The sequence below is a fragment of the Zootermopsis nevadensis genome, unplaced genomic scaffold (genome assembly GCF_977971745.1).
Source record: "Zootermopsis nevadensis isolate Lab colony 2312 unplaced genomic scaffold, Znev_1.0 Znev_ptg000011l, whole genome shotgun sequence".
Taxonomy (NCBI): Eukaryota; Metazoa; Arthropoda; class Insecta; order Blattodea; family Termopsidae; genus Zootermopsis; species Zootermopsis nevadensis.
The window spans coordinates 14,036,300-14,062,492 of record NW_028259143.1 but is presented as its reverse complement, the minus strand read 5'-3'; the positions used below and the strand labels follow the sequence as shown (position 1 = coordinate 14,062,492).

General features: G+C 37.7%; 3 protein-coding genes across 10 annotated transcripts in view; 1 reads left to right on the top strand and 2 right to left on the bottom strand.

Annotated features, from left to right (window-relative positions):
* Pex23 (tectonin beta-propeller repeat-containing peroxin 23) overlaps window positions 1-9,811 on the bottom strand; it is a 57,240-nt gene extending 47,429 nt beyond the window's left edge. The window contains exons 1-3 of one of the 5 annotated variants that reach the window (XM_087346868.1): window positions 7,980-9,811; window positions 4,966-5,148; window positions 2,237-2,395 (exon numbers count right to left, since the gene is read on the bottom strand). In XM_087346868.1, the coding sequence (XP_087202994.1) occupies window positions 2,237-2,395; window positions 4,966-5,148; window positions 7,980-8,204 (567 nt within the window). In that variant the 5' untranslated portion in view covers window positions 8,205-9,811. The remainder of the gene's footprint in view (window positions 1-2,236; window positions 2,396-4,965; window positions 5,149-7,979) is intronic. The other 4 variants (XM_087346870.1, XM_087346872.1, XM_087346869.1 and 1 more) reach the window with 4 other exon arrangements.
* A 1,982-nt stretch (window positions 9,812-11,793) lies between these two features.
* LOC110837201 (mariner Mos1 transposase) overlaps window positions 11,794-26,193 on the top strand; it is a 157,305-nt gene continuing 142,905 nt past the window's right edge. Inside the window, exon 1 of the mRNA XM_087346924.1 lies at window positions 11,794-12,357. The gene's annotated coding sequence lies outside the window, so the exon portion shown is untranslated. The remainder of the gene's footprint in view (window positions 12,358-26,193) is intronic.
* LOC110837200 (uncharacterized) lies at window positions 12,880-26,192 on the bottom strand. 4 transcript variants are annotated; one of them, XM_022079075.2, is made up of 5 exons: window positions 25,918-26,192; window positions 24,841-24,982; window positions 16,594-18,053; window positions 15,198-15,389; window positions 12,880-15,003 (listed from the first exon to the last, which is right to left on the bottom strand). In XM_022079075.2, the coding sequence occupies exons 1-3, from the start codon at window positions 26,066-26,068 to the stop codon at window positions 17,453-17,455; spliced, it is 894 nt and encodes a 297-aa protein (XP_021934767.1). In that variant the 5' UTR covers window positions 26,069-26,192; the 3' UTR covers window positions 12,880-15,003; window positions 15,198-15,389; window positions 16,594-17,452. The 4 variants fall into 4 exon arrangements, with proteins under 4 accessions (XP_021934767.1, XP_021934768.1, XP_087203048.1 ...); XM_022079076.2 differs by having other exon boundaries at window positions 15,198-15,384; XM_087346922.1 differs by lacking the exon at window positions 25,918-26,192 and adding an exon at window positions 25,784-25,879.

Here is a 26,193-nt window from a genome sequence, read left to right as displayed (position 1 = left end):
AAAACCTCAGTCAGGGTAGCACCATAAACCTTGCATCACAATGCTAATTTATATGGACAACCAGCAGTAGAAACCAACACTGCTGATACCAAAGCTAGCCACTCTGCATGATCCTGAGCTAATTACATTCACATCTCATATTTTCCTAAGAATCAGTCTTCTCATGGGCCATAACAATGCTGAGTTGATGGTTAGCACTTGCCTGATCTACAGTGTAATCAATTAGTAAACTAGTGAAACTAGCATCCATTCTAATAATGCTATGTTTCACATGCTCCGGCTGAAAGTTTAAGACATGTGGACTGATCCACAACAATAAAACTTTAGAACAGAATATGATGGCAAATTAATGTATTCCATGAACACAAAGTGACATTAGGATGAGTAATGATAAAACAAAAGACAGCATCATGACTTGTGATGCTAAAGAAGTACAGAAATACAGACACACAACAATAGTAAGCTAGGCAGATATACCCCAAAATGGCATTATATGTCTGTGAATACAGAAAGGAATCTAAAATTAAATAAAAGAGACTTCTGCCATGATATGTTTGCATTTATACTTAACGAGATATATAAAGTTGTGTTTCATGAAATGCAATCTTACAATGAATGGCTTCCCATGTGTTTATATAGGATGTGGATAAGAAATGAAAAATATGCTGAAAATGTGAAAACATTACTTTTTATGAGGAAAGAAGGGATTTGGAGAAGAAGATAAACAACTATGATCTGCTATTATTTAAAATGTTTCTCCTCACACAGCACAAAGAACTTACTCAAGTCATGTTATCTTAATCATCTGTCCACTGTCTCTACAATTCTCCAAATATGTTGAAATGTTCAAAACACATGCATGAATTGATAAAAACAAATACAAAGTACACCATGCAAAAGCAACTACATGGAACACAGTTATTAAGAAAAGATTACAGGCAGGATAAATCAGGAAATGCAAGACACAGAAATGAACACAGGAAAGCTGGATCCACTTCCTTTCAATAATACAATTTTTGCAGTCTGCTAAATTTGGATTTTAGTAGGTCCCAGAGATGCTTGGAAAATAATATGTATAATTTTGTTTCATGTTAAAATACAGCCACAGATTTTGTTCCAAAAACAAAGTTCAAAACTTCACATTCAAACACATTTTATTGAGTAGTACAACATTCAAAAATAAAATACAACATGGTTTCTTCAGCACTCAAAACTTAAGATCATATATTGATATTTTGTCTATGCTAAATATATAATGGGCAATCAACAGAGTTAAAACTAGAAGATTTCTGTCTTCTGGGTTGTTGCGCTGTGTAGTCTGGCCGATATTAACCAACATTTCTGAGGTCATACTGCCTCCGTCATCAGGGCGATGACGGAGGCAGTATGACCTCTGAAACGTTGGTTAACATCGACCAGACTACACAGCGCAACAACCCAGAAGACAGAAATCTTCATACTCACCGCTGTGAAAACCTAAAATCTTACAGAGTTAAAACCCTATAGCCTTCATCTCAAATAACAGAACAATAATTCCTCCATATCATAATGAATGCTGCCACAATCTGAGAAGTCACCAAGATAAGAATGAAGTGTAGAACATTTTAGTAGCCATTTCATATGCAATAAAGAAACTTTTCTTTATAAGACAGTGCCATGGATAAATAGGCTTGGATAGCTGTGATTATGTCACCCAAGGGCTTCCAGTTACTTCCAGTGGCCAACCTGGCCATGACTATGCTAGCCAACTTGAGGGCACAGGACTTGAGATGTTTCTAACAATTTCTGAAAGTGCACTGAAGGAAATGCAGGTTTGGAAACTATTTTGGTGGGATAAATCTCTACTTAAATATCAAGCATGTTGGTTCAGTGAGCACTCCATAAGTGACTGAGTTAGAACAATGGAGTGTGTGCTGGCACACTGCAAACTGTAACAGTGTCTGAGCAAAGCTGAAGCAATATGCATATGAGAGAGAATGAAAGAACAATTATTACCAGTGTGGAGTGTGGGCAAAATGATTAGGATTGTGATTTATAAACTAACAGAACTGCAATCCAGAAAATAGTTGCATTAGCAGAAAGTATAATAAATTCATACTGTAAAGAACTCAGGAAATTAATTACTGATTACTGTTAAAATACCATGTAGGGTGCATTACAAATATTACATCAACAAACTTACCCACTACCTTAACAATTCATGAACACACTTCCATGATTCAGTGCATGTTATTACCTGTACCTGGGTAGGGTCTTTATGCAGAGGTGCAATGGCACACCATGAGTTCAGCGCACTATAGCGTCGATACCGAATCCATTTCCTACGCCTCACACAGGATTTCCATTGTTTCTTTGGATGAAATGTGGCTGGAAAATCCACTGCATATGTCCAACCCTGAGAAAACAGTTTATCATAATTTAAGACTTATTTTTATTATATCGGTTTAAAACGTCTGATGATATCCTCCGATTCCCTCTTTAAATTGGGGCGTTTAGCAATTGTTTATTTTTTACAAGTGCTGAGGAGCTAGCCCGATGCCTCAACCCCCCAACCTGGACGACCAGGGTATCTTTCTTAGTCTGGCACATCACCTTCAGCTTAACACTTTCAGTCCTGTACAAACTATCCTGCAAGTTCACCATTTCAAACATATAAAAAAGGAACTAACTTAATAATTGTGTGTCCCTCTCTATGCGTTCTTTACATGATGTGCATAAAATGAATGCATATAGGGTTGACTATGTCTGTCTGTCTATTGCCATGACTCAATTTAAGAACCACTGGACAAATTTGGATGAAATCTGGTGTGGACACTATGACATTAGGGTCTACCCTAAAATAATACTTTTTGGTTTCCTTCAATGCATAATACCAACATGCTGAACAAACAAACTTGTGAGGTTAGATTAACACTAGAGCATTTAAAACAAGGTTACACAAAGATGTACCGTTATAGATTTTTTAAATTCAAAACTTATGAAAGTAATTCTTTCTATAAACCAAAATAACAGCTGCATAAAACAAAAATAAATTGACTTGATCAGAATTTATCCCATAACCTCATGCACCAGAGTCCAGTACACTACAACACAGCTAACTTGCATTGTGTCAAATTATTACTGACTCAAAAGTCCTTCAAGAAGACAACAGAACACATAGGTATAATCAGAAACTAAAGTTGTCTAAGTAACATAACGTGAGACATCTTTAAAAATTTCTCTTGCTTTAAAGTCACAGATAATGAAACATTCAATATTTATCACAGGCTATGCATCACACCTGTTGATTAATTTGTAATACAAAGTCAAGGTCCTGTAATTATATGCTGTTCTCTTAACAATCACTTTCCAAAAAACAACTGAATCAGTACAGACGAAAAGAAAAAAACTTTTAAAAAGTACATTCATGCATTTCAATTAAAATTGTTGAAAGTATAAATATTAGATTGAAACTTCTCATTTCTTCTATTAATATGAAGATAAGTAGGTATGTGTCTTGAGTTGAAGAGATATGCTTATGTATCTACATCACCTGCTATCTACTGCTGTGCATATGTGAATAATATTGGCAGTACAGCTTGCATAATATACGTACATGATATGACTTCTTTTTCTTTCTTTCAGCTAGGAGCATTCTGCATTCAAATTTGCAAAGAATACATATGGAAATTGTTTATTCTGGTATAGATTACACCTACTAGGCCAGTGATTAAAAAGTGGGGTACATACAAGTTTCATATCCGTATACTTCATGATTTGCTTTGTGAAGCGATTACTTCTAGAACAGCTGACAGTCACTGAGTTAGTCTTTCCCACCTTTTACAGAACAGCCTGTCACTGGCCATTACCCTGAGCCAAATACACTACACATCCTCACACCCTATTTGTTTAAGAACCATTTCAACACTGCAGTTCCATCTATGCCTCAGTCTTCAAAATTGTCTGTTCCCTTCATGCTGTCAGATTAAATTTTGTATGAATATTTCATCTCTCCTATGTATGCCACTCACATTATTACTTGGTACTCTGAAAACAGGAATATGTTTAAGCATTTATTTGATATATTTGTATTTCTGTTATTCCCTCCATATCCTACCTGTGTAATATTTCATTCAAGCGTACATCAAACAAAGCTGATAACAATGGGCATCTTTAACACACATCACAGTTAAGTGCTGTAGACAGAGATAAAATAATAATAATAATAATAATAATATAATTATTTTATTTAAATATTTGTCACTGCTTGCAGTTATTTAAAATTTGAGATAATTTTGTCTCTCATTATGTCTAAGCGTACTGTCAAATGTTTTTTTATAATCCAAAAATAATCACTCTAAATTATATTCTCATGATTTTTCAATGAATTGTTTAAAACAGACTACCGCATAAGAAGGCCTACAAGGATTATTTCTTTAAGAAGCCATAACCATTTTGTTGTATTTACATGATTAAACACCAGACCAGAACAATTCTGAACTAAATGGTAGCAAGAATTTCCCATATTTAAAGTCCTCCTAATTTTATTGTAAATATTTTGTCATGCATCAACTTTCTGTACAGTGATTACTAAGAAGCTTGATTTGAGCTTCACTTGAAGTAGCAATTAGATTACATTAGATCAGATCAAACTAAAAGGGGATGAGCATCAACAAGCCCTGTACCATAAACTTCTTCAATTTACTTTGAACCTTCTATCTTACACAGTGTAACAACCCAGAAGCCAACCATCTTCAGACTTGCTGTCACGAGAACCTCAAATCTCACATTAAAAAATATGATATTTTCTTCATACAGTGCAAAAACCATTCCTTGAACTTAAAACCCCAACATTTATGTGAGGCATAGATTAAAAACCCAGCAATAAATGTGTTAAATTACACCGTATTAGTCTTAACAATAAATGTAACAGTACTGACCAAAATTTAAGAGTTGTAACATTCAGACAATCTGTACTACACTTACATCATGATCTAATGGTTGTCCATCAAGTGTTGTCTCTAGATGCCAATCACCTTCCCATTGCCATGCCATGGATGGTAATCGGATCTTATCTAAACTGCGATCATGGGACCCATCTTGACTAGAATAATGAAATCTATCAGTCGGAAGAAGGCGTCCACTAAATCCTTCCAAGGGAAGCCAACGCTGCAAAATATTCTAGTTAATATAGTTCAGTGCGTCCATATGTACCCTGCATACAATAAAAACTCACACAAACAATTTATATGGATGATGTAGACATACCAAACCATTTTTCACAAAACATACATCATTTTGGCACAAAAAAGGTCTGCTCAAATTTTTATGCAAATTAAAGTATACTACAACATTATAAAACAGACATTATTGATAATGCTTTCTAATCCTACATCCCAGTTTTGGGCGATATGGTATTTTGTGCAGGTATTCTTAAAGGAAAGCATGTGGAAAACAAACAAGGAAAAGTGTAATGTAAAACTAAGAAACTGAGTCATAACTGAAGCTGAAACTATTATGTCTGTCTTCTGTTGATGAACAGTCCATGCACCACATATCTACAGAAGTTCCCACGCATGATGTGAACTAACAGAAAAACTGTGGCAAGAACTGTATTAGCCTCAATCTAAAGCAGTGTTCTGCAACCTTTACTCACCTGTGGCATATCCTAATTTGTCAAAAACATATAACAGCACACCACAAAACTTTGCCTCATGAATAGAAAATACAAAACTATAGATGTCCACATGCACGCGCACACACACACACACATACATACATAAATCCTTGTCCTCTAAGTGTACAGGTATATAAAAACCAAACATAATACAAGTTTAGCTGTATTATTAGCAAGAAGATGCTGAGGAAAACATAAAAAACCTAAGTGACAGGAGGCTGGACATACTTACATAATGAGGAGCTCTATAATCTGCACACCTTACCAAATATTATTAGGGTGACCAAATAAAGCATGATGAGATGGGAAAGGAATGTGGCAAACATGGGGAGATGAGATACGCATTTTGGTTTGAAAGCCTGAAGGTAAGAGACCACTCAGAAGACCTACGTATGGATGGGAGGATAATGTTAAAATGAACTAAAAGAAATGGGGTAAAAAAAATATAGACTGGACTTGTCAGGCTCAGAATATGGGCTTTGTACTGCTGCATTAACAAATGTGTACTCATGTATTATCATGTGTGGACTGCTGTATTAACATACATAAGGTACAGAAGCAAACTTCAACAAAAATGACTACGGAATGTAGTTTCTAGGTGGACTATTCTGCCATGTAATCGTCTGGTTTTGTACTAATAATTTGGAGCAACACACTGCTTTCAGGATGTTTCCTTAAAACACTGGTATACAGCCAGAATACAACACAGTGTTACAAACCAGATACCATGACCTAAAATCACACTATCACGAAAACCTCATAAAAAATTTAAGTAAAAGCAAACCACAAGACTATAGGTGAATGGATAATTTTAAGTAACAGATTTAAGTAGCTCTAACAATGACCCCCAGTCAAGCAGAGTGCCTGATCCCACAGGAAAAGTGCAGGCAGGCAGGCAGACAGACAGACAAAGATGGGCCCATCAGGTGTTCTTCACTCATGCTAGTGTGTGAAGAACACCTCATCAACTACTACAAGGATTGGGCCCATTGACCCATTCTGTGATAGTTGCTCAAGGCAACTTGTCCTTATTAGACTTGTATGGTGCATTTGAATAATGAGTGCCAAGCCCAAAGCCTCTGTACAATTTCTGCTCATTCCCGAATGGTTTGTTAGAGCCATCTAGTAGAGAATCAGGAGAGACATGGGTGAGAAATGGCCACTGAATAAACCTCTACACAACTCACATCTTTGAGAATTTTCTGTACTTCCCATTACAGTAGACACAATTATATGACCTTCAGTTATCTGAGATGCTAAGAGTCATAATGAAGGCTTGAATTCTATTGACACTGCATTTGCTTAAATTTAAAAACAAAGGGCAGTGATAACAACAGACATACAACTGTTCGGGTAATGGCATGACCTTGCTGCAAAAAAGAGTAAGGAAGGCTCAGAAGCAAATACCCATTATTAATTTCTTAAAGAAAATAAACTCTTTCATTTACAAATGTACATTATTTTAAATACTATTTTTTGTTTTTGACATTTTTTCATTTGATACTGTATGTTCTACATAGTTTAATAATATCATAAATTTAATTGATATTTACAACATTTTTTTTCATTAGTCTTCTGTATTATCTGAACGTCCTTCAGTCCTGTTTAGGTCAGATAATCGTAACTCTACTGTACTTTCTTCTGCAAGGAAAACCTTTATCACTGACAGCTGAATTTGCCCTTATGATTTTATCAGAATTAAAGGATGCTGTCATTTAAGAGTTCTACACTAACTGTCTATCAATGGAATCACTGAGTAACTTCAGCTTTTGGTGTTATGCCATGTAAAATGTTGATAGTTATCCAACATTTTGGCAAATATTCACGGTAAATGTATAGAGGCTGGGCATGTTTTGAAGCCTTTTTAGATAGGCAGAAGGTGGGGAGGTTTTGGAAAAACTTTAAGACGTGTTGATAACAGCAGTAACTGAATCAGAGTTTTGTTTAGTTGCCTGTCCAACATAAACCAGTGGGCTTCAGTTAACTCCAGATTTGTTAATGAAGTGCTCCATAACAACCTTAAGACAAATGATTCTAATGTATCTATAACTGCTAACCAAACTGTAAAGATACATACTTCTTAACACTCAGAACCTTTTCACCACATAATAAATAAACATTCCACTATATTAGCACCAGCAGAAACAATGAAATGCTACTAATGATTTTGGGATATTCCTTGTCTTGCCCATACTTAAAAATTATCACAATCAACAGGTCTGTTGAACTAACATCTCAATATATCTGCAAATTCCATAACAAAATCAGGTAACAGGTCAAGGGAGATTATTGAAGGAGTCAATCTTTGATTCCCTGAACTTACCTCATTTTCATATGCCTCTTCTTTAATGCGAATGGGAATGTCCAAACCGTGGACATGGACATATATCTGTCTGTCTCCACCAACTGCCCACATAAAATGTGGAACTGCAGACAAATGTTTGAACTCCAAGCCGAGATACACAAATTCTCGCCACTTTGTCCTGCTAGTCGAAAGTCCGAACACACGACCCTCATTGTTTATGGCAAATAAGAGCGAACTAGGCATTTTGCAGAAAACGGACAAGCAAACTTCAGTATTCTTTAGATAGTACTGGTATACATGATTGCAATGACGTACAGGGGTATATCGAGACCCCGGAGCAGCAACTTCGGGCTCGACACGTATTATACTTCATCTATGACAGCTACACAACATTTCTGTACTAACAATGAAAAGAAACAACACTATGTTCTGTTTACAGTAACATTTATCCTTAAATATGAATTAATTCACTAGCCAGTCTTAAATCGAATGACAACCTACATGTGTCCTGATCCTTCCCGAGCACAGAGTCGTACACTAACTAAGGATAATGTTTGTAACAGTCTGTGCCTCTGAACAATCCCAGTGTTAATAATCTGTTCCCTCTTCTCTTCATAAACCAATATTAAATGTCAAATACAAAAGTCTTATATCAGTCTATATTCTAAATCAAGTTCTTTCATGCTGGCGACATCTTTCGATTGTAGCGTATACTTCGTTACAATAACTCGACCAGCATTCGGTACACGTATCGATTGCGGTGAGTGTGCAACTATTGGCTGATTTAGACTGAAAATGTGAGGAGTATTTAATTCTGCCACCGAAAAGTGATTAGTACGATAATAGTAACTCCCATAAACACGAAATAGCCAAGGAATATCAGCATCGAGAAAGTAGAGGTTAAACAAGTCAAGGTACGCCCTACGAACATGCCATCAGAGAAGTAACAAGACGACACAACGGGGAGATGTAGAACTTGCAAGAAAGCAGTCACCAACGACAACTGCTCAGTAGAATGCGAGAGCTCCAGCACTTGGTCCCACCCAAAATGCTCCATGACGCAAGGCGAGTTCGACACCCTGAAACGAGCAAATTGCAAACTCACATGGTTATGCGATAACTGTAAACTGATATTTCGGAGATTGAACTCAATATAAAATTCGTTAACCCAGCTGACCCAAAAAGTGGACTTCATACTTGAATTCCTAACAAAGAAAGAAAGAAATCTAGAAAATCTAAACAAATAAGAGCACCAACGCTGCGGAAATACGCAGGGATGAAAAGCAAGAGACACTATCAACAGTAAAAAGAGAACAACCCAGAGCCTCTGAACAACGAACCGCAGCCGGCATAACAAAAGAAACCCAGCCCGCGGCGGAAAAAAGAGAAAGGAAACAATCAACAAAACCGGCAGTGCCGCAAATAAACCAACACTGACAGGAAGAACACAGACGACGAGGAGACGTCCGCCCACAAACGAAATCACAAGAGAAAGATTCAGAACCAGCTACGCAAATACCAGGGGCCCCCTGGACGGAGGTGATAAAGAGACCACGCCAGCAACTTAAGATCGCAGGCACATTAAAAGCCGGGGAACGTACAGCATGGTTGTAAGTAGGGAGGTTGCACTGAACAACAACAACCGATACCATCAAGACTTACCTAACGGACATAACCGGGACGGTAGAATGCAAACAATTTGAAAGCAAAGAAACAAACAAAGCCTTCAAAGTGGTAATTCCCTTTGACCAACTGGAGAGAACAAGTCAGCCAGCGTTCTGGCCCAGAGGAGTACATGTTTCTTGGAGGCTCAAGAAATAACGGAAATAGACTGGAAGAACAAGGAAGACCCACACTCCCCCACGCAAAGGAAGGGAAGAATAGACCTACTTCCATGGAACGTCAAAGGCCTCAAATCAACAATAAAACAATCACCGGAAGACATAATGAGCGATCCTAACAGAAATCCTCTTAACCGAACACATAAATATACCAGGGTACTATTCCACGCAAAACAAAACTTAAACGGCAGACCCCATGGAGGAGTATCATGTCTCTACAAAGCAATAGGGGAAATAATAATGGAACACAAAGGAGAGAACCGAATCCACATAACCACAAACAACAACAGCAATCAGCAGGTTAGACGACAAGAAATTCACAATCCTAGCAGGAGGCCTGAATTGTAGACTGGACAAACCAGACACAAAAAGCAGCACAATATTAAACATGCTAAAGGAGGAAGGCTTCACACTGGAGAATAAAAGACATGATAACCTACATAGCGCCAAATGGAACCAGCAGCACAGACCTAGTATTCACAAGAGGAAAGGAAATTGCAGTAAACTACCAAGAAGCAAAGTCCGCACCACTCAGAAAACATATTCCCATACTAACAAGAACAGAGTACAGCAAGAGAGAGCAAGAAACGAAGAAAAAACAAACACAGGTCCTCTCAAGAAAAATCTAAAGATACCACAGATACAAGAGATCCGAAAAGACATAGAGCAGAGCGAACTAGACAAAACCCCAAATCACTACAAAAATATCACCAGAAAGGAGAGCAAAAATCTGGAAGGGAAGGGAGATCCAAAGGACCCAAACATGTACAGAGGAGTGTTTACACAATGTTCAAAACACTAACAGACATAAACACCAGAAGAATAACCCCAAGCCTCGACCGGGCGTTACCAACCATTTCGGCTTCAGACCCGGTAGATCAACGATGCAGGCCATAACCTCACTAATAACAAACACAGGAAACACTACAACGCACACACAAGGAAAGTACTACACAATATTCACAGATTATAGCAAAGCATTCGATATGTTAGACAGGAACATAATGAGAGAAAACTCACTCACAAAATTAATAAGAACTCTAACACAATCTGAAGGCCTGTACGCACTAGGGCACATGTTGCGATACAAGTTGAGCGACTTGTATCAGGGGACAATGCGAAGCGACATGAAACACCGATACATCCGTCCACATTGTATGTTAAGATGTCGGAAGAGGAGGTGCTGTTGACCTGTGCATTTAGCTGAAAAGAAATCGAAGCGCAAAAAAAGAGTGTGGGTATTAAAGTTTTTAGAAGAAAGGGATACACGTTGTGTACTCTCAAACCTACAGATGTCAGACGAATCATTTTGCAACTTCACCAGAATGACAACTGATTTCGAGGAACTGTAGCAAATGGTTGGGAGTATCCCTGCATCCCTGGAAATCTTTCTTTGTCAGCCTGTCAAGCACCATCTGCGATTCTGCCTGAATCTCTTCTATCGTCTCAAATCTCCTTCCCTTTAGCTGAATTTTCATCTTTGGGAAGTGGAAGAAGTCACACGGCGAATAAGGAGGGTGCGGGATGACGGCCATGGTGTTTGAGGCCAAAAACTGCCGAACTTTGAGGGCGGTGTGCGCTGGCGCGTTGTCACGATGCGTCGCATGTGGAGTTCTTCCTTTAGAATCAGCTGACAGGTCCCATAGCCTATCTCAACAATGTCGCACAAGTCGTTGATGGTACGACGTCGATCTTCGTGAATGGACTGCCGAATCTTCGTAACATTTTCGGGCGTTGTGCTCGAAGATGGTCGTCCAGAACGCTCGTCATCATCGACAGAGGTTCGGCCATTTTTAAAACGTGAATGCCACACAAAAGTTTGTGCACGACCCATTGCGGACTCCCCAAATGCTTGCTTTAGCATTTCATAGGTTTCCGTAGCCGTTTTGGCGAGTCTTTGGCAAAATTTGATGCACACGCCATTCCGAAATCGCAGGAGGGTCGGTGTAATGCACTACCAAAACGCCCGTAACTAAGAAACAAATGCTAATTCGATGATGCCGGCTGGCGCACTGATTCACTATGAATGTAGGCCGCACCCCCTAAAGGCAGAAGCTCGTACTACATCCAGTTCGCCCGCTATTGACACAGTCTTGAAACTTTCCGATCGCACCTCGTACAGACCAACGGAGAGCTGCAGGGGCATCCGATAAGCCCGCTTCTTTTCAACGTCGCAACAGCGGACTTAACAGATATGGAAAGACACCAAAATGTCCAGCTAATGATGTATGCAGATGGAATGGTACTCGGATCAAGAACAATAGAACACCTACAAGAGACTTTCAACACACTAACGAAATGGGCAAAGGACAACAAAACAGAACAAATGTCATTCCAGAAAGGGGGGTGGGGGACAAGGCAGACATATACAATTTAATACGAAGGACAGGCTCAGTAGAACTTTATATAAATCTAGAGATAAGGTAGGCGTGGAGTAACCATAGTAACACATCGACATACATTCCAACGAAACATTCGTGTAGCATAAAAAAGAAAATAACGATAAAACGAATCGGAGCCAGACACGACAAGTCACTAGTGGCAGCTTCACGAACGTAAGTACTGCATACAATTTCGTATTTTCTTTGGGCGTCTGAGCATGTCGCATTTGAAATTTCGAATATTTGTTAAGGATTTTACTATAATTTAAGTTCGCAGCTCACATCAGTTTCAGGAATGTGGAACGTGAATGTCACAATCTTTTTATTGGCGATGAGACGTAATTTATAGTTAATGTAGAAGACTTCCACTGTATTCACAATATGCCTGACTTTATCTGACTCAACTGCAATTGTACTAATTATATTTTATTTTGTTCGATTCTGAGAATTCATCTTCCTAGCAAAGCCAGTTGCAATTTAACAGGAATCCAAAATATATCTTTTTCTATGTTGCACCATTAACTAATTTTCAATTGGTTGAAATAGTTTCTGCAACGAGGGGAATTTTATTTGACATTTATTGCTATAACAGGATGGTCTGATGGATCATTATGCAGTAGAATATGAAGTCTAGGAAGCGATGATGGGTTGGGCATGTAACTAGGCTTGGTGATAAAAAAACGTCCCCTAAAATCATACGTTTTGAAACATTTACTGCATGAAGTGTTTTAACAGAATATGTAGAACTCACAGACACAAATACTGAACACATCTGGACCTGTTAGTAATCAAACACATTCTGCACAAGTATGTAAACAACTGGCTGTCTGTATGATCTCTGGATCAACAGCTTTTGATAAGGAAAAAGGAAATGTTATTAAAATATTAGTCTGGTCCAAAACGAACATGAACTAGAACTTTTCAAGAGTACCCAAATTAATTTTATATACAACACTCGGCAGAGGCAAGCTGCCAATACGAAGCCCTGTTTTATTCATCTCTCAATTCCAGAATGTACTCCCCTGAGATCCAATTTTATCCTGTCTCCTTTTTGGTCTTCCAAGTACTTACTGTATCCTACATCAGCCCAATGGGACACCATTATTGGAAAACCGAAGTCAGCAAACCTAGTCCACAAAAATGTTACATTATTATTATTATTATTATTATTATTATTATTATTATTATTATTATTATTAAGTGTTCTGTCTTACGACAGGTCCATTGCTCTGCCCAAAAAGAGCTCTCCAGTTGTCCCTATTCTCGGCTTCTCGCTTTAATTCCTGGAACGTCATCTTCTTTCCTTGTTTAAGGTCGTCGGTTAGCTGTATCAGTCTTCTTCCCAGTCCTCTCTTTCCTTCAACCTGGCCTTCGGTGATATCACTCATTAATCCATTCCTTCTCATAATATGTCCCAGCCAGTTAGCTTTCCTTCGTGTAATCGCCTGCAGAATGTTTCTTTGCTCGTTGACTCTCCTCAATACTTCTTCGTTGGTCACTCGATCCGTCCACCGATCTTCTCTATTCTTCTCCAACACCACATTTCAAAACTCTCCAGGTATTTCTGTTCCTTCTTCCTGAGTGTCCAAGTCTCTGCTCCATACGTAACACTTCACTAGCTTCTTCTTCATCTCCAAGCCCAACTTGCTAGTGAGAAGTATCCTCTTCTTGACGAAAGCTGCCTTGGCCATGGCTATCACCCAATATAAAATTAAAATTATGCAGAAAAATAATGTAAAAGTGCACTCTATGCATTCCTTGCTATTTTGTTATTCTGCATGCCTCACTGGCTCCGATGTTCACATACTGCAGAAACAAATCTACTGGTGACATCTGTGCTGCAAATATCAAACTATGCAGCCAAAAAATGTTCCTCCATGTATTTTAACACAACATATTTAAAATCTGAAATAACATCTATTTATTACATAATGTAGATTGATGTGTGAGCAATGTCATGACTTCTGAGGATGTCGGCTAAAGTACGAGTGTGAACATAACAAACTAAAAAATACTGACCACATTCTAAAAGCTGCTGGTGTTCTCTTACCACATGCAGAAATGAGAAATGTTTTGTTACTGGAGGACAGTGGTAATACTGGCACATGCCAAGTAGTACCTTCCGCAGTCCCAGCAACCAATCTGACCCATCACATTAACATGTACCAAGTTTGTATTACAAGCTTTTATGAAAAAAATCAATAAAGCTGAATCTAAACTTGATTAAAGTAGGAATTATGCTAGAACAATACCAGCCAAAATCAAATTGACTGAAGAACTTTCTAGCACCCACCAACAGTAAAATCTTGCAAAAATCAAGTATCAGTTTTGAGATGAAACATGCAGCCCAGGAGAACACATCCTCAAATATATTCTTGATATTCCCAATACTTCAGAGGTGTTGACTCCAGAGAATCTACGTTGTAATTTATGAAACTAATTGTCAATATGGTGAGGAAGTGTGGGATAGTAATTTTGGTACTTTCTTGGATATTTGTGTATTTTCTTTCCTTCATCAGTTTGGGTATTAATGGCCTCAGAATTTCAGCATATACATAGTTAGTTCTCATTCATAATTTTAAGAAAATTCAATGTTCCGTTCTTCTTCATTACTACCACCAACATTGCTGGGCAATGCAGAGGAGGGCAAATTTCCTTCTGTTTTCACCATTTTCAACAAACTGAATCATCTATTGCTTTACAACATGCAAATAATACTTCTGTTTTGACTGTGCCACTGACTCAATCGGAGCAGGGCTATTCAAGTGAAGATAAAAGACTGCTTGTGAATTTTTCCAGCATTTTACCTGCATTCTTGAGCTGAAACATACAAATAGTTTTCTTACTTGTGTTCTAATTAGCATAATAAATATGTACCTGAAGTAATTAATGACATAATGTCTTGAAGATACCCAGCTAACAGATTGAGCTACAGAAATGCAAAATGTATCTGAGAAAACTGCAGCCACTTTTCATGCCTATACCAACAATAGGCAAATGGTTGATATACCTACCTGTGGAATTTGCCTAACTGTTGCAGATAATCAGATGGGAAATATGTCAGACTTAAATGTTTCCATAACTCCGGTTCACATTACAATGATGATGGATATTTCTCAGTTATGCTTTGAGAATGATGACTTCAAAATTCTGCTTATATGAAACAGCAATTTCTTGCAAACAGGATTTCGCCAATTCAATCTTTTCTGAAAGCAAAAGACACTAATTACTATTCCAGAGAAAAGGAATTCACAAGCTGTCATTTTCAGAGAATGATAGTCTGAATAGTCATAACACCACCACATGCCACACTGTACCACCAGAAACAAGGAGTGAAGTGATCATTCCATGAAAAATTACTTACTTTAAGAGCAAAATTTTTATTATATTTCATATTCCAATAACATTTTGCAAGCTTGTTAGGAAGTGACATATATTACCTTTCTGTGTCCATCATCATTCATTGCAGAGATGCAGCATTCTGAATGTGTTTAATTTTTGTACCAATTGAAATAAATTAAGTGTGGCTTTCATTTAACATGTCACTCATATTTTAGGACACACTGACATTTTTAGTCTCCTTTGACCATCATTTATGAAAAATCCATATCACATGAAAGCCTGAAGGGAAGAAACCACTGGGGAGACCTAGACGTAGATGGGACGATAATATCAAGCAGGATCTATGGGAGATAAGAGTTGAAGGAGATTGGATTTTGCAGGCCCAGGACAGGGACTGGTGGAGGGCTTTAGGTAATTCAGTGATGAACCTTCAGGTTCCCTAAGCCATCTAGTTAGTTACTTATATAGCTTACTGTAATCCTTTAATCCAAGTGATCAACATGTGTGTAACATGTAGTTACTATATATGTATCTCATCAACCTATTCATGTTCCAAAATGAAATTTTCCAGAAATGTTCCTGAATAATCACAAAATGTTTTGGGAAACACTGGAAAAAATAGGATTTGGCTGCATGTTTTTTTAAATAAATTAAGGTAAAAATGTTAATGTGCCCAAAAAATATTATGAGTGGCATGCCAAATGAAAGTCATAGTTAGCAGTTTCCATTTGGTACAAGAATAAGCTATCTCAATTAAGACCAGAGTTGTAAGCACTTTAGTGAATCAAAATGCAGGAAAATTTAAACAAAACTTTGAAATGCAGTAACTTCAAAATTAACTCACACAGGAAAGCAAACCTCTGTCACTTACTCAACAGACTTTGCACACACACAAAAATTTAATTGAAATGCAAGGTGGTCATGTCAAATGCTGTGTTGATTTGACATGGAATGACCCAAACATTCTGAACTTAATTATGTATACACAACATAGAAAATTAAACTTATAATTACCAAATAATGAAACTGTAATTTCTAGCATTATGACTGTTAAAATATTTCACTTACCAGCATCATTTATTTTCTTAGTAAGTTTTTCCCTCAATTTGCTAGTTACATCCTATCTTGAATAACCATGTTTGGTATTATCATATAAACTAGGATGCATCTTGATTAACTGCACTATTTAATTTTCACATGTCGATCATTTTCCGTGATGGAGCAGATTAAATGGTCACAGGTTAATAACAAATAACAAACAACCATTAAGAGATGTCACAGAGTGTTCAACTGCTAAAAAGTCTCATTCTTCAATTGAACAGTAGGTTGCATCAACATTTATTTTCAACTAAACTAGTATGAACATAGAAATTCTGTAGTGTTAAGCTAAATGCAACTACAATTGCAATGAAGTAGAGTTGTCATGGTTATGAAAATATAACACTTTAAAATGCCAAATGTATTTTTGGATACTTGTAGTTAACTGTCAGAAGTAAAATGAAAATAAAATATGAAAGGAACTGATGAAATAGGAAATTCTGCACATTTCTGTAAGGCCTGACGTTCAAAATGGACCATGTCTTCCCGGGTTTTAAATATCTTTAAAAATATTCCTCGTAGAGCAGTGAAGAACAACCTGTTTTTGTTTTTCCAAACAGCTTGTTCTTCATGCTGCATCAATGACAATTACAAAGAACAAAGGTGATATTACAAGGTGTGGAATTTAGTAACAATATGAGTATGTGCAGCCAACGGAAAGTTTGTTTTCACAATCTGAACACCTTTAAACATTTCCTATCCTATTTTCATTCATCCCCTAACAATATTACTCGACAGATTTTGTTATACAGCATTTGGGAATTTTATCTCCACTTTATGAAAGTATTTAAATAAATGCTTAGCAACCATGTACTTGTCAATGAAAGGGTTAAGGACTGTTATGAGTAACTGTCTCTTGTTCATCTTCCTTTGGTGGGTACAACATATCATGTAACATCTGCTGCACTCTGAGCTTGAATGCTCCCTTGTCTCTTTGGTTCAGTAACTTGACATCTGGCACAATACTCCTAAAAAACATTTCATCGGGATCTGCACCCATTAACTGATCATACTGCTGTATTGCTTGTGTACTTGGTGTTTCGTGTGCAGACTGGACCATCTTAAGGAATTCATCTACATTTTCACTTCTGTGCCTTGAGTGACTGTTTGGTCTTGAGTTGATATTTTTTGCAAGCCTTGTGTTGAGTTCCAACAACTGTGACCGATCCTCCAGCTTCATGCGCTTCATAATTGGTTTCTTCATTGTCTGGTCTTCCACTGACTCAGATTCAGCACCACTTTCATCATACAAGTATTCTGCCACTCCATCTTCAGGATTAACCACATCTTCCTCTAATTCAAAGTCTTCAGAATAGTTATTGAGCATCATGAAATTGTTATCATGTGCTCCATATGCTCTATGGTCACTAATTGTTATGACACTATCATTATCATCAATTTCTACATCAGGACCATACCGTGGTTGTATTCTGTGGAAATGGGAAATAGCAGCATTAGGATTCTAAAACAAGGGCATAAATTGGTACAACTTCAAAATTCTAAACTAAACTTAAAATGTTTCAGTTATTATGTATTCTTCGCATGATATGAAATGAATGCATACAAGGGTGATCATGTCTGTCTGTCTGTCAGCATGATTCAACTCAAAAACTGTTGCATCAATTTGGATGAAATTTGATATAGATGTGGTCTCTCACTCAGAGGGAGAAACATAGATTGTAGGTGTTTAAGAATAGGGTGCTGAGAAGTATATTTGGGCCTAGGAGATAAGACGATGGGGTATGGAGAAAACTACATAATGATGAGCTTAAAAATCTATACTGTTCCTCCAATATTGTCAGGGTGATTAAGTCGAGAAGAATGAGATGGGTGGGGTATGTAGCGTGCATAGATGGGACAAAAGACGTGCACCGGGTATTGGTTGGGAAGCCTGAGGGAAGAGCCCGCTGGGGAGACGTAGATGGGAGGACAATATTATGCAGGATCTATGGGAGACAGAAGTTGAAGGAGACTGGATTTTGTTCGCCAAGGACAGGGATCGGTGGAGGCCTTTGGTTAATTCGGTGAGGAACCTTCGGGTTCGGTAAGCCATCTAGTTAGTTAGTTTGATATAATATTATGCTACTGTGGTTTTCATTTCAATATGGCAGGCAAACAAACTTCTTGGATAACACTAAAAACACTTATAACAGAGTTAGTGAATGATACATGATTATAAACTTTTGGAAAATATAAAACTTTGGTGTGGTAATTCTTCATATAATGTAAAATAACAACAAGGCAGCTTCATGGGGGGGCATGACCAAGATTTGTTCCAGTGAACAAAAGTCCAGTATACTACCACAGAGCTAACTCACATTGTGTCACGTTACTGATTAACATTACTTAAAGAAGACTAAGAACACATGATATGTACAGTTAGAAACCAAAGTTGTTTGAGTAAGATAACTGACATCTATTAATAATAATAATTCTACTTTCAAATAAAAAGATTAAAGACTTTCAACATAAATCAAAAGCTAGAAAATAGATTCATTGATCAGTTTGTAATACAAAGTCATGGTCTTCTGAATCTATGCTATTCTCTCAACACCGAGTTTCTGATAAAAAAAACTAAGTCATTAGAGAAAGAAAAGAATTTTTAAATTAATGTTCACGTATTTCACTGAAAACTGTGGAAAGTGTATACATTACATTGCAATTTACTAAATTCTTTTGTTAATTAATAAGATAAATAAGTATTATGTTGAGATATGCTTATGTTTATACATCACCTGCAATCTATAGCTAAGCCTATGAGAACAACACTAATGGCAATGCCTCATTAATATATGTATTTCTTCAGCTAGCAGCATTAAGAATTCAGAACTTGCAAATAATGCAATTGGAAACACAGTGTAATACAGTAAGGACTACACCTTTCTCTTTAGTCTTGCTACTTTTACTGCTGCTATTGCAATGTTAATCACACCACTGAAATTGATACTGCAATATTTTCTCAAAAACTGTAAATGACAATTGAGAATTGCTTATCATATTAAGTTCTACAAATGTTGTCAAACACTTGGTTCCATCTGGTGGAATATAAATATGTGTAAGAGTTTCAGACTTGAAGTTTAGTTGCTGGTAGCCCTGAGTGACCACCGGTATAAGTGGTTCCCCTCTACCTAGTGCCAACAGCCTCTTCGGAGGTTGCATGTGCGGGTGAGGTTCAGGGCACCCTCATGCCCTTGGGGTGAGAAATCACCCCTAAAGGCGGATGAAAGGCAAGGGGAATTCACCGTATTAAAGATCCTCAGGATTTGAAGTTAGTTAGATATGAAGCGTACTCTTGTGAAATATTCCGGAGGTAAAATAGTCCCCCAAATGGATCTCCGGGTGGGGACTGCAGGAGACTTCGCTTTGAAGAAGAATAACTGTGAAAGACGAATTGGAACATTGAATGTTCGGACACTTCTACCATGTGGGAAACTAGAAAGTCTTAAGTTAGAGATGAAAAGGATGAGGATAGACGTGCTGGGAGTGAGTGAGATAAGGTGGCTTGATGTTGGAGATTTCTGGAGTGGGGATATCGAGTAATCCACACAAGCAGCATTGAGGGCAGGCCAGGAACAGGTGGAGTAGGAGTGATACTAATCAGGGAGCTAGGACAAAGAGTCAGTGAATATGTGCAATTGAATGGACGGATTATTCTAGTCAAACTCGATACCAAACCGAATAAGACTGTGATAGTTCAAGTGTACATGCTGACATCAAACCAAGAAGATGATGAGGTGGAAAGAGTTTACAAAGAGATAAATGAAATTATAAGGGGAGTGAACGGAGAAGATAACTTGATTATTATGGGCGATTGGAACGCGGGTGGTAGGAGAAGGAATAGATGGAACAGTAGTGGGGTCCTATGGACTTGGAAAGAGGAACAAGAGAGGGGATTGGATGGTGGAGTTCTGCACTCAGCATTGATTAGAGGTGTGTATTACGTGGTTCCAACATCACCCACGCAGACAGTATACCTGGAAGGATCTCGGAGACAAGAGTAGATATCAGATTGACTATATTCTAGTCAGAGAAAGGTTCAAGAACCAAGTCAAGGACTGCAGAAGCTACCCAGGCCCTGATATTGACAGTGATCACAACTTGGTGCTAAGTGAATGTGACCTGAAATTTAAAAAGTTAAAAAAGAGAACTCATGAGATGTGGAATTTAGAAAAGCTTAAAAACAATGAGGTAGTGTTGGCATATAAAGATAAGACAAACATGTCCATGATAAATCAAACAGAGAATGTAGAAGAGCAGTGGGAGTCCCTGAAGAAAAATATGTTGGAAACAGCGAGGGAAGTGATAGGAATACAGAAAGCAAAGAACAGAAAAGAATGGATAACAGAAGACATTGTTGAGAAAACAGAGAAAAGAAGAAAGCTAAAAAACGATCCCTCCGAAGAAGGAAGGAGGCAGTGCCGAGCATTAAGGAATGAGATAAATAGAGAAGCAAGGAAAGCCAAGGAACGATATTTAGAAGAAAAATGTAAGGAAGTTGATGAACTGACTAAGGAAGGTGAACTGGAGAGAGCCTACAAGACAATTAAACAATTTTTTGGTAATCGAAGGATAAAATGCATTGGTATACAAACTGAATAAGGAATGGTAGTGTATGAGCAAAAGGACATTGCTCAGAGATGGAAGCATAACCTAGAAAAACTTTATGGAGGAGGAGGGTATGATGGAGAAGAGACACTGGAAAAGGAAGACAAAGTAGATCCAGAAGAGAAAGGGGACTGTATTCTGAGAGATGAGTTCGACCAGGCTGTAACACAGATGAAGGATAGGAAGGCACCTGGTATCGACGATCTACCAGCGGAGCTCATCAAGGCTGCAGGTGAAAGGGTACAAAGTGAACTGTTCCACTTAGTGAGTAGAATTTATGAGACAGGGCAGATTCCATCAGGTTTTAAAAAGTGTATCATCATTGTCCCACTACCGAAAAAAGTGTCTGCAGTCAAATACGAGCAGTATAGAACCCTCAGCTTAGTGGCCCATGCATCTAAGATCCTAACCACTATAATTTTACGGAGGATCGAAGGGAAGATAGAAGCGATGCTCATGGAGGACCAGTTCGATTTCAGGAAGGGAAGGGGCACCCGTGAAGCAATTCTAGGTCTACACCTAATTATTGAAAAGAGATTAAGGAAAGACCAAGACACGTATATTGCCTTCATACACCTAGAAAAAGCGTTTGATAGGGTCGACTGGCAGCTGTTGTTCAAGATGCTGAGGGAGGCAGGCGTAAAGTACAAGGATAGGATTGTGGTGCAGAGACTGTACAGAGAGGAGGTGGCAGTGGTGAGGTGCAGTGCGGTGAACATCAGGAAGAGGCTATCATCAGGCAAGGAGTGCGACAGGGCTGCTCACTCTCACCTGTCCTGTTCAATGGTTATATTCAGAGAGGGTTGGACGAGGTGAGAGAGAAGCTTGAAGGAGTAAGAGGAGTGTGTATTCAAGGGGAGAAAGTTGACATGCTACATTTTGCTGATGACATAGCAGTGTTGGCTGAGAATGAGCAAGACCTGGTAGCGACCCTGGCGGAGATGGAGAGCACCCTCAGCACCACCTACAACTTGAACATCAACAAAGAGAAGACTAAAATCCTGGTGGTGAGCAAATATGGCACGCAGGCACATTGCTTACTGGGCAGCGAGCGGCTGGAAAACGTGGAGTCCTTCATGTATCTTGGATGCAGGTTATCATCGGACGGAACGTCAAAAGCAGAAGTTATAAGCCGCATCAACCACGCGAAGATCGCCTTTAACAAAAAGGGCAACCTTTTCACCTCTAACAGCATTGATAAGCACCTCAGGAAACATCTGGTAAAGACATTGTATGGAGTGTATTATTATATGGAAGTGAGACTAAGACAATCGGGGAGGCAGAGAAGAAGAGAATATTGGCATTTGAACTGTGGTGCTATCGTGGAATACTGAAAATCCCCTGGGTGGACAGAGTGTCAAATGAAGAAGTGCTGCTGAGAATTGAGGAGGAGAAGCTCTGCCTGTGGGATATGATACAGAAGAGAAGAAACATCTGGGTTGGGCACATCATAAGACATGAGGGACTGATTAAGACGATCCTTGAAGGCGCTGTAGAGGGAAAGAACGCTAGGGGCAGACCAAGGTTAACATATATTAATCAGTTAATGGAGGACACCGGCTGCCCCTCCTATACAGCACTGAAGAGACTTGCTGAGGATCGAGAAGCTTGGAGAGCTGCTATCAACCAATCCTAGGATTGATTACAAAAGAAGAAGAAGCCCTGAGTGAGTCATAAAGACAACCCTTCAAGCCAATATTTAAATCCCCCCTAAACTAAAACTGTGATACTATTTATAATAAATAGTCTGTCAGTAAAAAATTTGCAATATATGAACTGTAAATTTATCCTAATTCCAATCACATTGTAATCATGGTTGTTTTAATAGCATATTGCTAACTCTTCTGCATCACTCACAATATCCATTTCACTTTCCTCATAATCTGATGGTATGTCAACCACAAGTCTCTTTTCGCCTTAAGTCTTCTAATTCACTCCCACTATAATAAATTCTAATGTTTTACCAGGTCCTTGTAAAACTTCCTTTTTTCCCCTCCAAATTCAGAATGTGCAAAAGGACAGGATATGCCACACTGCTTACTGGCTGACACTCTCTCTACAGGAAAACTCAGGTGCAATCATATGTATGAAAGAAGAAATGGGACGTACAATATTTTGAGGTCTCATGGAGCATATAGTGCAACAAAAATCCAACAGTTAGCATAGCAATGATGATTTGTTTTGGTGCCAGAAAGCGGCAACAACGTACCGATAATGCAGGCTTTTAGCTGCAAGTAAACTTGCAAGCTACTGGCTTGAGGGCTTAAAAAACATGTGTGGCCTCCTTCATTGTGGCACTGTGTGAACTTTTAAGAGGACAAAACCCTGAAGATATAGATGTACCCCCTAAATGTTAGTACCTGCTTACATGACTTCACAATTCAGAAGACAACCATCAAAAACTTCGCCACTATGAGAACTTTAAGTTAAATACAATTCTATGTTCTGATCTGAATATATTCCAATATCAAATTTAATTTAATCTGCAAAATGGAAATATTTTCATGATTTGCATCCATGTATTAGAATTGAAATCTTCCCACACAATTGTTGATCTTCGTGTGAAAAATGCTATGACAGTTCTCAATATTCCATTGTTTGGTAAATAACCATACCAAGTTTCTACAAACATAAAACCATCCACAAGAATATTTTCATGGCACAGTATTACAGAGAACCTTACTGAATCCAAACAAAGAAGAAAAAAACCTTACAAGAGTATATACTACAAGAAACTGTATCTGCAACAAGATATCTAAAGAATGACAACATGCCATTTCTTTACCCAAAACAACATTTTTAATAACAATGGTCAGCAAGAATTGCTATGCTTTAATAATAACCCGAAATATATGCGAGACATCTGAATAGTATGTTTCCATTCCTACATAACTTGTAATGATATATTAAATAACATGACATACAACAATCCCTTACCAACAACAGGGTATAGAACCTTTATAGGAGGCAATGCAGTTGGCAAGAACAAGGTTTTATGCCACTGTTTAAAGTCATAAATGACTATACTAGTTGCCTATTCCTTCAAAAAGCATGAAAGTACCATAATAATATCATGTTAAAAAGAAATTATAAAAGCAATAAATAAAGTGCCACAACTTAATAGTAATCTGAAAGCAGTAAATGTGGTTTAATTTCCTTTATCGTTAAATAAACAGCAAATCTGGATCTTGTGGCACAAAAAACATACGTGTTTCAACCTCAAGAGGTCATCATCAGAGGCAACAGGGAAATTAAATTGTTAAATTGATATTTATACTCTTCACAAAATGTAATTAAATTAAGGATGTATTGGCCTGGGCATGCAAATTACATGATGGAAGTAAGAATTCTTCAAAAATTTTATCAAGAAACCCCTAGGGAAGATATTTGTCTGGGAAGGACAGGAACAGATGAAATGATAACATGCGGTGAAGTGAACATGACAGTTTTCGGAAGAACTGTGTTCACCAAAATATGAACAAACACCTTAATAAACTAACTTCTGTAATGCAGCCAACAAGAGAAGTGTTTTATAATAACAGTATGCAAGTTTGCCCGATAAGCTCAGTAATTACCACATAGATTACACAACTTGTAATTTTAAAAACTTACGTTTTTAAATGTGGAATTAAGAAAGTCATCATGTTTGCCCAAGGCCATTTTATTTTTCTTTTGGTTTTTAAGTTTGTTTGTTGATTGACAATCCGTCTATAAACGCACCTCAGACTAGTCCATTTATCCCTGCATGCAGTTGCTGTAACAAAAGTACAATCAGTCCTTTCATTCTGAACAATAATAAGAGGAAGGTTTTAGCATAGAACAATAAATACTGTTCTAGCTGACACCACACTTCAGTAAGATGATGTGCAGGCCTATACCTGTATTGACAATACAAGCTGCAAATTTGAGGGAGGAATTTAAATTACCTCACCTGAATAACAACGCCACTGAACATTCCCATAACATACCACATGAAGTGTTAAAATTACAGCAATTATTAACTAGTGCAACTATAAAAATGCTAGCTTGTCTTAAAAATCAGCTATTTATTCTATACTTTCACTTGAACATGTATATGACGGGCATATACAACAATATGTAGATAGATTAAATTACACTATCCTACTATACTACACTTTTAGGTTAGGTTGGTTCAGCATTTTCTTTATATCCACCATAACTTCTGGGCCTGTCCCAATTCCAGTTTTTCTCGGGCTTCCTAAAACTGTTAATAATTATTCCCAATTCCTTCAAACCCACATTTGAAGTGTTACGTTTAAAAATGTGACTGAGAAATCTAAAAAAAAGTATTGGATGGATGATGATTCACACACTTCTTATTTTGTCATTTGCAAATAACTGATGATTATAAGTAAAATATTTTAAAATTATAAACAACACTCAATAATACACCTTGTGAAACTCATAAATACGCTGATTTGGATAGATGGGTCTACATCTAGTAGGTCTAAATTAAATTACGTTAAATTTCACAACACTACAATTTATATACAAGAATTGTGTTGTGATTTCATAACATTCGAATAATAGTTACTTAAACATGTATATCACAGATTCTTGATTTGCAGTGCACTGTGCAGTTTCTGTCTTATAAAGCGAACGTATGGAGTATCTCACAAGTCTCTCTACGACCAATGTACTTTTTAAGACCGAAGGAACAGTACGTACGTGTTTTATTGAGCTGTCTTGCGATATCTGTCCACAACGCCCATACGATATCGCGATTCGTATAATCTTCATTTGCTACATCATACAAAGCTTCTCTCTCTCGAACCAGAGTTACTAAGAATTGAACTTCATCAACACTCCACGATACCATCTTTACAACGCCTTTTTGTATTCTACGTTCTACTTTCTCATGGAAAGAATATGTCTAAAGAGCAGCAGCGGCTTCGAACCATTACATAAACTACGATGAAATTCATATTATTAAACGCACACAAA

What these genes read in the sequence shown, in the direction of transcription:
- LOC110837200 (XM_022079075.2), bottom strand. Translation starts at nt 26,068, where the DNA reads ATGGTATCGTGGAGTGTTGATGAAGTTCAATTCTTAGTAACTCTGGTT. An exon ending in AAGACAGCTCAATAAAACAC is followed by an intron (nt 24,983 to 25,917) that starts GTACGTACTGTT and finishes CTTTTGTTACAG; the next exon opens with CAACTGCATGCAGGGATAAA. An exon ending in TTAATTCCACATTTAAAAAC is followed by an intron (nt 18,054 to 24,840) that starts GTAAGTTTTTAA and finishes CCATTTCCACAG; the next exon opens with AATACAACCACGGTATGGTC.